The sequence below is a fragment of the Nanorana parkeri genome, unplaced genomic scaffold, assembly GCF_000935625.1.
Source record: "Nanorana parkeri isolate BGI_ZX_2015 unplaced genomic scaffold, ASM93562v1 scaffold2490, whole genome shotgun sequence".
NCBI lineage: Eukaryota > Metazoa > Chordata > Amphibia > Anura > Dicroglossidae > Nanorana > Nanorana parkeri.
The window spans coordinates 125,623-136,749 of NW_017308758.1; the positions used below are offsets into that span (position 1 = coordinate 125,623).

Here is an 11,127-nt window from a genome sequence, read left to right on the forward strand (position 1 = left end):
TTTTTCCTTCTCAAAAGAATCCCAACAATATAACAAACAGGCACACAAATAAACGGAATAATCTCAGCAATGTAACAAGCAGTCAATTTTTCAGATTTTTGCAGTTTATATGAGATGGGATACAAACGATTAGTCTCCTGCTCTAAATGGTATTTAGAGGAATAGTCTGTTCATTTCCCTGAAAGATATCCTCCAAAATTTAACCAAGCAATCGCTGATTGAGAAAAACCGGAGCGTTCTAAGGTTCTAATAGTCCATCATCTCCTTTGATCTCCAAGTCAGGCAATCATATGTAATTTAGCCTTATATCTTGATTTCACCGCCTCAACGCCCAAACCGGTAGGACTGTACAGGCGGAGGGTAAGGACTCGCTCACGTCTCGATCCTGTCCCTGCAGAGAGATGTGACTGTCACTCACGGCTCCCTGCAGGGATTCCCCCCCCTCCAGCACTGACTGGACGAACGAACAGGGGGAAGGGGCGGGTACATGACGAAACGCGTCAAAAGGCAGATCTATTCACACACGAGGAGTTTTTTATGTTGTTCCTGAGCTGCTGTGACGGCCGGATCTTTTATGCTTTATATGCAAGTTACTACTTTTTAATAAACTATAGTGCTTTTACCTACTACACTATGAGGGCTCTTTTCTTCTTATAAACCCTAAAAATATATATGGAACTCTGAGTGAAGGACCGTTGGTACCACGATCAAGAAAACAGTGCCTCTGGGTCTGAAAGATAGCCCTAGCACCGCAAAGATCAATCTATCTTCTAGCCTGGTTCCAGTGCTGAATGAACATCGTTTAAAGCGTGATAGGACCGTGGATCAAAACTGTCTCTAACCTGAGAAGTCTGGTTTCTCACCACATTCTGGTGAGTACCCATTTCTAAGGGGTCCGCTGGATCAAAGAGTTTGGGATCTCCAAAGTTTCGTTTGTTTGTCTCCCTTTCTCTTTTACAACACTGCATATTAGACCACTGCTACCTTCATTGACATTATTTTCATTTAAAACAGCTACAGACTGCGGATTGCCACTTTGCTGGTTTCTAATATTTTTTTGATACATTTATCGCTCATACCCTGTAAGACGTTGATATTGCAACTAAATCTACTACAGTTTCTGTCACTATTTAATGCTTATATTATATTTTGTAAGAAGCCGATATTGCCAACATACGATTCCTGATCTAATCTATTGAACTATATTGGTCCATTTTCACATATTGTTTTTTACCACAGTAATTCTCTTATATATTTGCATCGATTTCTTTATCACTTATTTCTTCTATTTATTAGGATGTATCTCTATCACTCGATCTGTATAACATTGCGGTTTTAGATGTATAAAATGTACAGCTTTATATTAGCTGTCATCTAGCTGTTATATAAGGTCGTTACGATCACTTTTTCACTATTTCTTAATTTTTTTTTTGCTATAATTGGTTCATATTATATGATTTTTGAGATTTTTTGGGGGATTGATGTTTGCTTACGTATTCACACACCTATTTCCTCTTTATACACCCTATTACCAACTATCGCTCCCTAGGGCTGTGTGAAGACGCAGTTCTTTTCACAAACCACTCACTTGAGAACACCCAATCCACCACAATAAAGAACCTATCCAACCACTGATTATTTAATTATATAGGTTGGTCAACCTTTAGCGCTGCGTTTCTACCTTTTATTCATTAGAAAAATGTCTTAATTTTGCTGATCAGACTCTCTGAATAGTTCAGAAAGGCATGACGAGCAAACTAATGTATCCAGCATGGCGAGATTACTGCACGCCCAACAGTGATCAACTAGAGGTGCTGCTCTATGTGAGGATCTTGAAGCATAGGAATGATGGAGAAGCAAGAAAATAAAAGGATATCCACGAGACATGGATTTGCATGACAAATTGGTGCAGGGCAGCTGCAGGGGAAAGGAAAAACAGCACATTGCAACATTAAAGGAGAACTATGGGGTTCTATCTTTTTTTTATTAATGCATTCCTTAGGCTAAATAAGTAAATAATGTAATTTACTCTAATTAGCCAAAATGCACAGTAAGGCTGTAAACCCTTATTTAAGGTGGTGGGCGGGGCTATGCGCCGCAATGAGAAGACATCCCGACGTATCTGACGGGATCCTCCCCACTGATGACGGACAGTGATTCTTGAGAGCTGCGAATATATACGAATATATGGACATGCGCAGCAGCTCTCGCCTTACCTGGACGTCCCCGTGTGCCTCTCTCTCTCTCTATCTCTCCTGACACTAACATACTAAAATGATCGTGGATCGCTGATGACAGAGGGGAAGGAGCCCTCTCTCTCTCTAATTTAGAAAAAAAGAATGATGCTACTACAATCAAGGTAAGGGGTATTTTTATTTGCCCTTAAGTCATAGTTCTCCTTTAAGTAATGAAAGCAGTGAATGGTAAAGAGAAGGGAACAAACTCCATTGAAATGCTCACCATACTCTAAGCCAGAGAAGTAGCAAGAAAAAAGCAGCTCCTTCCAGCAGCAAAGCATGGAATGAAACAGGAACCAGTTTAACCCTTTCCCTGCCAAGGACGTACAGCATACGGCGGAACAAAAGTGTTCCCGGCTGGCCAGGTCAGTATGCCGTATGGACCTGCAGGGGTGTGGAAATTTTGGAAAAAAACTACTTGTCCAAGCGGGGGCCGAATCTACTTGTCCTTCATGACAATCTACTTGTCCTGATACAAAAAAAAAATTATTTTAACCAAAACCGTATTTAGCAATTCTTCCTTTTTTCTTTTAAAAAAACATTAAATTAACTGTGGCAGCGCATGGCAAAGCTTTGTGACGCATTGCCATGCGTTGTGATATCTTGTGTTGCAATAAAAAAAATTTTTTAGTGTGCTTTATCAATTGAATTGTGTATTTTTATCGGTTGAATATTAAATTTGAGAAACATTTGCGCAATTATCGCAGGGCCTACAAATTTAGTAGCACAATCTTTTTAGTCTACCTTTTATTATACTTTTACAAACGCTAGCAACGCAGCAGTGGAAAATCAAATCAATGGAAAAAAATTGCAAAAATGGTGTGGCCAGCTGATTTGCTAAATGTTTTGGAGGGCTTGGCAGCGAAAGGGTTAGGGCACCAGACAGATTGGCAGCCCAATCGAGACGGGATCCGGCCACCTTCGAAAAGGAAATACATAATTCACAATAAAAAAAAAAAAAAAAAGGGGCAAATCCAAAAAAAAACACCATGATGAAACACACCCGTTAACAAGCAGGACAGGAATCCCTGCTGCTGAAAAGAAGTTACCAGGTACCTAACTTGTATTTTCCCAAGTCCTCTTCCAGGATGAGAGAATAAGTAAGAAACTAGAATACTTTTTTAGGGGGGACAACTGCCAAGAGCCTCCTTTCTTGTCAAAAGTCTGAACTCAGCAGGAGAGGAGGACAACTCTGTAATGCAACACAAGAAATTTGCACTGAACCCAGTGGCTTCCTACTAGATAAGCTCTGGTGAAATAACCCCTCTTCCCAATTTGACTAAGGTCCTATTAGAGAGTGCCAAAAAATTCTCTGGAGGGTGATAGGGCAATGGATAGCATAAGTCATCAGGCATCGGTGTTATGATGTTTTGCAGCATTCCTTAGGCCCGGAACAGGCCAAATATTCTTGGATTTCTTCTTGAGTAGTGCAAGCTCTTGTTCATCTAAATTTTTATAAGGTGTCTCTGGTGCTACCTAGAAGGGTGGCTGACTTCTAGGTAGCACCAGTGACACCTTATAAAATTTAGATGAACAAGAGCTTGCACTACTCAATGTCTTGGATAGAATAAAAAGAGACAGAGGTCAGTAATAACGCACAGTACAGAAGTCAGCGGTACAGAGGGCAATAATAACGCACAGTACGGAGGTCAGCAGTACAGACGTCAGTAATGTAACGCACAGTGCAGAGGCCATTATAAACTTTTAATTTTTTGTATTAAATATATATATTTTTTTAAACTATAACAGACCCCTGATATTTCACTTTTGCTTTGCATTGCAACCAATCAGCATCTCTGTTTCATTTTCAAATCTTAAAGTGACATTAAAGTTTAAAAAAAAATCCCCCCCCCCATGTTAAGTAAAACACTTACCTTAAATGATGTCTCTTAATCCCATCTTCCTCTTCTTTCCTGTCCTTTTCAGCCTTCTCTCCAGTGCTGCGGCAGGTCTCCGATCCAGCGCCGACTCATCTGTCCTTGCTGGCACTTCCTGTCCCACGGTGTCTGCATGCACGCGTCCATAAACTTACCTTCCGCCTCTCCTCGTCTCCCGGCCGAAAATCCGAACAGCGCATGCGCCCACCCCAAGATGCTTTGCGGCTGATCGAACAGTTTCGGATTTTCAGACGGGAGCACAGCGGTAAGTTTAAACAGCTTTTAAAAAATACTAATTTGCATATATCTACTGCTTGCGAGCAGTAGATATATGCAAAAAAGCCTGCTCCAGTTTTCATCTGCTCCAGTTTTTATAAATTCCCTCCAGTTTTCTCAATCTGTCCATACATCATACTCTATCCAAGTGAGATAAAGCCCTAGCAACCCAGCTAAAAAGCCCTCATCCTGGACTGTTAAAGTGCTGCACACTCTAAGGGCAGGTTCACACCATGCGTTTTGCCACGACTGATCTGGGTTTTTTAAAAGTTCAAAATGGGCTCAGGCGCGTTTCAGTGTGTTCCCGACTAGACAAAAGGAGACATGCAGGATCTTTCTGGTCTGGCATGGTCCGGAATGGACTGCTCTGGAGTGACCAGAGGCCAGAAATAGCATAGGGATACATTAGGATGCATTTTGGGTCTGGAAAAAATCTGGTCTGGAGATGATCTGGATGTGGTTTTAATTGGCCCAGAGTTGTATAAGAAAACCTCAAGGCTGTAACCAGAACAATAAGTAAGGCCCCACACCTGTGAGGCAGACACACCCAAGCTGATACAATTAATGGATTGGATCAGCCTGTGAGCAAACTGTATGTAGATGGAAGAAAAAAACCCTCACAATAAAAAGGTTAGATGCTTGCTATCAAAGACTTAACCACATATAAAGAGTTAAGAGTCTCCTAAAATTTTTAATAGGTTGTTCATATCTTCAAAAAGTAAGACCTTGAAGATAAAGTAACCTCATCCAGCATTTCCCATACTCTGGGAATTTGCATCTTTATGCTCCCATGCTCTAAAGCAGGGGTTGCCAAACACTGGTCCTCCAGCTGTGGTGGAACTACAAATCCCATGAGGCAATGCAACATTCTCACAGCCACAGACATGACTCCCGGAGAGAGATGCATCATGGGATTGTCGTTTCACCACAGCAGGGGGACCAGTGTTTGGCTACCCCTGCTCTAAAGGGCAAGTCAAGCATAAGTGAAGTTCACTTAATCAGGGCTGAAGGGGGGGGGGGGGAGTTGTCCGACTATGGAGTGAGGACGCGTGCACTGAGCTCCTGCACCTGCCCTGTTAAAAAGAGCCGACAAGCCAGGGTTTCGCACACCGCGGCCGGCCGGGAGGCGTAGTGGCACGTAGCCGCGGGGCTGTCATTGCCGGAGCTGGCGGTGACTCTGGGACCTAACGGTTAGGACCCTTGCTGTGCTGTGTTTCTGGGCTGACATCGGCACTTCCGGTGGCGATGCCCACGGCCCAACAAGAGTGGAGGCTGAAGTGTGTGGAGCCGCTGACGGCTCTCAACGAGTCCCGTGGAGGGTGGATGGAATGCTGGAGGACGCATGGGATCTCAGCCAGGACGCTTGGAGTGTGACGTGGAGGGATTGCTGTCGTGGTCAGGATATTGACACTTTGCAGTTGCCAATGCTGACAGGTACCTTTATCAAACACATGTGCCCTATGGACTAGGCTGTTATAACAGACTAATGATAATATGAGAGACTGGACATTGTGGGCCACATCCTGAGCTTCTGGCTATATGTGATCTATGGGCTTTGTGGCCGTGGGCTAAGAGGCATTTAAAAAAAGCCAATTGATAAGCTGAAAATCATATAAAGAGACTGGCTATATAAATCACATATTGAACTAAGGGTGAATGTGCCGGGGGAGTGTGGCTCACGAATGGTGGCGTGAGGATGTGCGCTGCTGGTGACGTGAGGATACAAAGACATTGGGGGGTAATTGATCAAAACTGGAGCAAACAGAATCTGGAGCCGTTGCCCATGGCAACCAATCAGCATCTCTTTTCAGTTTGCTCAGGTAAGATTTAAAACATTCAGAGAAGTTGATTGGTTGCAGTGCAAATCTGTTCCAGATTTTGCCTGCTCCAGTTTCGATAGATCCTCCCACTGTGCGGTGTCTCCGGGGATGGGCAGGGTCACCAGGGATCTCCCTCACACACACAGACTCACTGAGAAGCTGTGCTGATGACTCATCTCTGCTCTCTCTGAGCTGAGGGGGAGGGGATCCGCTGATTGCAGTTTAGAGATAACAACCCGACCCTCTGAGAGATGGATTGAAGATCTTGTGGAGGGAATTTTGAATTTCTAGGTCTCTGGCCCGTGAAAGAGTCTATAAAATAAAAGTATGAAAAACAGCCCTGTGACTCCTGAGAATTCACACACATGTACATCCCCCCTGCACCTCCCCATTACCACAAAAAAAACTCAAAATCATTTACAAAAAGGTGGAAATGTCCATTAACTTCTATATTGGAAAACCAATAACAGAACTGGTTGAGATGGACTGGATACATAGATTGCCCGGTTTTCGTAAGCAGAATATACCCTATCCATGGGATATTATATGTCGGATACACTTCTATAAACAAAAAGAGACAATTGTGACAAAGGCCAAAGAAAAGGGGGAATTAGACTTTGATGATGCTTGTATTGCCATATTCCCTAAGATAACAAGGGCCAAACATAGAGCACTTTGCCCTAGGGATGTCCCGATACCGATACTAGCATCTGTATCGGGACCGATACAGGGCATTTTCACAAGTACTTGTGGAAATGCCCCGATACATAGCGCAGATACTTGCGCTATCATATTTTTTTTGCTGCCCAGAGGTATCGCGTGTGTTGGGGTCCTCTGGCCAGTCTGCTGGGCAGCTAAATCAGGACTCCACCTGGAGCGCCTCCATCAAGTTGAGAACCGAGACACAATGCAGCGATCCTGCCCAGCGCCAACTACTAGAGGCACGGCGTGAGGCAACAGGGATCGGAGTGAAACTGTGAGAGAGGGAAGTTGGGACAGGGCCGACTGTAAATCTATTGCTACAGTGTACTGGAAGTGTGTACTAGGTTAAATGATCCATAGCTAACACTTCGAAGTACACTGCAGCAATAGAGTTACAATTCTCCCCTGCTAACATGAATAGGTCAAATGATCCCAGAGGCAGATGCACGATCGGATTTGTAGTTTCACTACAGCTGTGTGAAAGCAAATTAAAATGTTTTATTGTTCTGAAACACAGTCTTAAAATTAAAGTTCTTCATAATCATAAAGAAATTAGCCTAAAATCATTAGTCTGTATTGTTTTTTTTTTTTTAAATGTAACCTGTCCCTTTAAGAATATCGGTCATTGGTATGGGCAAGTACATGAGGGGAACTACTTGTACTTGGTCCTGAAAAAGTGGTATCGATACATCCCTGCTTCGCCCACTTGCACGAGCCTTAGTGGAGGCAGGAGTTCCCTACCAGTGGGGATACCCATTTCAACTTGTGGCAAGGAAAACTGAACGTACTTTTATACTTCAGTCACTAGGAAATCTAGAACGTTTTGTTTCTGAAATTGGATTGCCATTAATGGAGTTGGAACCATGGCCTGACCCAGCTGTGCCAGTATTTTAAAGAGGTGCCCAGTGGGGACTCATTGGTCCAGGCTTAATCCACACCATGTAGGAGGACTGATAATTCCTGGGGACGCTCACTTGTATAGTAACCGAAGAGGGGCAGTGGATAATCTTTTTTCCCTTAGGAAACTTCTTTAAGGAATAAACTAATCTATTTGATTCACCCGTGAGGGTTAGCTGGGTTTGGGATAGATGTGGGTTTGGATATTGGGAGGGAGGTGGTAGAGAATTATTTTTGTTAAACTCACCAGGTGTAACATGAAAGAATGTATGGAGGGGTGCAAAACAATTGCATGATATAAACTGGATAAATACAAATAGAGAAGAGGGGTCCTCTTTCTCTCTTCCTATCCCCCTCTATATCTTTACTATATAGAGGGGGGGAATGTAGAACGGGAGTGGTGGAGGATAGGTATAATTAAACACTAACATTGAAGAGGGGACACCCACCCTGCCTTGGGGTAGCGGTTCCCCTATTTTTTTTGGGTGGGGGTGGATTTTGGGGTGATTTAATTTGGTGTAAGATTGGGAGGGAGGGGGGTTGGAGGGGAAGCTATGGGGTAAAGATGGTGGATCACAATTGTTTAATTATATATTTAATAAAACACAAATGGAAGAAGAATAAAATGCACAAATAGAAATGAAGTGTGGACTATTCTAATGGAGTGCACTAATGAATATTGGATGGAGGGGATTACCTCATGGAATAATATTTTAAGAGAGACGAGGTAAATAAAAAGGGAAAAGGGAATAGAAGGTTTATTGGGAGATAATAGATAAAACACAAAGAAATTATGGGAATGGGATGTTTAAGTAAATTTGGTGGGAGGAATCATTAATAAAATCACATGGATAAAGTTACTTTACGAGATCCTCTTTTTTGGGGGGGTTAGGAGGTTCCCCCCCTTCTTCCCTTTTTTTTTTCCAAAGTTTTTGATAGGGTTGACTGGGAGTACCTCTTCTCTATTCTGCACTAATTAGGTATTGGCCCTACCATGCGTCGCCGCATTACAGCTCAGGTGCGGATCAAAAGAGTATTGAGTGAATTGTTTACCTTGCATAATGGTACTAGGCAGGGGTGTCCTCTTTCTCCTTTGTTTGCCATCTCTTGAACCCCTCCTGGCAACTATTCGAGCAGATTCATCTATACACGGTATCAAAATTGGCACTCAGCTCAGTAAACTGGTGGCCTACACGGATGTCTTATTCTATGTACAGCAGCCTCGGGTATCCTTTCCTAACTTATTGAAGGCCCTCTCCTTATTTGGGATGCTGTCCAACTTTACAATTAATTTAAAGAAATCTGAAATGTTGAATCTTAAATCTACCTTTGGGAAAGGTACACTCCCGAAAACCAAGTTTTCCATTAGTGTGGACTCATCCATTTGAAATACCTGCTGATATTATTGACGCCAAACATTAATTAATTGGTCCAATTAATTATATTTCATTGTTGAATAGGGTTAGGGGGTGGGGATTTAGAACATTGGCATTCCCTTTTCTCATAATTAGCTGGGAAGGGTAAACGTTGTAAAGATGAATGTCTTGTCCAAGTTGAACTTTCTGTTTTAGATGCTACCATTTGGGGTCACGAATGACTACTTTAAAATACTTCATTCTGTGATATCCAAGTGCATATGGAAACGCACTAAACCGAGGGTCTCCGGCTATGTGTTGGCTCGTTCTAAAAGGAGATTGTGGTTTGGCAACTCCAAATTTTAAACTAGATCATGCTGCGATACTTACCCGAGTTGTAGATTGGATATATGCACGTCAGACTAAGCAATAGGTGATCTTGGAGAGTATGTTGAGTAGAGCGGAAATGGACTCTGTGATCTGGATTCCCAGGCGGTTCCGAAGTCTTTCCCCGGATACCTTGCCGTTGAGGATGTCAACTTTGGTGGTGTGGGATAGTACTTTGTTGAAGGCTGGCTGTCTATACAACTCTCCTCTGCTACCCTTGACTGGTCATGCATATTTTATGCCGGGTAAATGGCATGTGAAGTTTAATGATTGTCATGTTGACAAGCCTATCCATCTCCATAATGTCCTTAGGGGCACTGTGTTAACACCTTTGGAAGCCCTCCTAGATTCTATTTGCCCGACATTTATGGACTATTGGAGATACTCAGTTACAGCATTTTATTGTATCTCTTCCAAAGCCTTTACAATCTTTAAGAAATCTCAGTTCTATTGAAGCTATGTTTCTCTCACGTATCAGGCCTACCAGGTATCTACCGCTTTTATAAGATTTTGTTGGAATTTGGGAGACAGGAGTTTCCTGGAATTTTTGACTAGATGGGAGAGGGACTTGGGCAGCACACTACCTGATGAACAAAAAAATCAAGATACGGGGGCGTGGTTTGATGGCCGCCTGAACCAGCAGCATTACCAGAGGGCACCGACCGGGACCATCTAAATAGACAGCCTAACAGCCACATACAGCAGCCGACAATGGCAAATTTGGATCCCGCAGGTCAGCCAAGTCACAGCAGACTTTACAGCAAAAAAAAACAAAAAAAAACGGCCAAAACGATCAAGTCGTTTTTTGACTCGAGCGAGCCGCAGGGGTCTGTGTCTCATAAAATAGCGCTGTGGCCTCACCTCGAGGAGGGCTGGAGGCCACGGCGCACGCACAGTCGGGACGAGAGGGATCAGTCCCACCGGGGTCTTCCTCGTCGGGATCGTCCGGAACCCCCAACATCACCCAGAACGGGGTCTCCATCGGGTTGCCGAGATTTGGTGGGAGGATCAGAGGATGGTGTGAGTACAGGGGGCGAGACGCAGTGAGGCCTTCACCTACCCATATTGGGGCCAGACATCAGCACACCTTGTAATGCTCTCCCAACACCACAGCGCCACCTGGCGGCAGCTCCAGTACATGCACCTATACAGAAAGTGCCAATACAAACAGCCCAACATCACGATCTTCCAGAGCCTTATGATTCACGCCAAGGGGAGAAACTGGCAGATGCCCACTCTTCATCGGAAGCAGATGATGTGGAATACTCTTCCTGGAGGGATTATGTTAAACACATTCCCACAAAGAAGGACTTCAGGCTCCTAATACAGGAAGTCATCATAGCCAGGCCTACTTACTGATTTTATCAGTTTATTAGACATCGGGCTTGAGGACGATCAAACGTTGCCTCAGATAGCGGGCAGAGGGACTCAATACTCAATACTCATCCACTCTCCATAACTTAGCTGTTAGGCTGTAAATTGAATAGTACTTCCTGGAGCGGTTCCGGGATCGGACGCTCAGAGGAAGGGATCTTAAGGAAACAGTACTCCGATCGGTGCTGAAGTAGCATCAGAT

At 43.6% G+C, this 11,127-nt stretch overlaps 1 protein-coding gene across 1 annotated transcript in view; it reads right to left on the bottom strand.

Moving 5' to 3' along the window:
- Nucleotides 1-10,533, bottom strand: part of IDH3G (isocitrate dehydrogenase 3 (NAD(+)) gamma) — a 111,449-nt gene extending 100,916 nt beyond the window's left edge. Inside the window, exons 1-2 of the mRNA XM_018573692.1 lie at nucleotides 10,413-10,533; nucleotides 5,580-5,777 (exon numbers count right to left, since the gene is read on the bottom strand). Coding sequence (XP_018429194.1) covers nucleotides 5,580-5,777; nucleotides 10,413-10,533 — 319 coding nt within the window. The remainder of the gene's footprint in view (nucleotides 1-5,579; nucleotides 5,778-10,412) is intronic.
- Nucleotides 10,534-11,127: the final 594 nt, after the last annotated feature.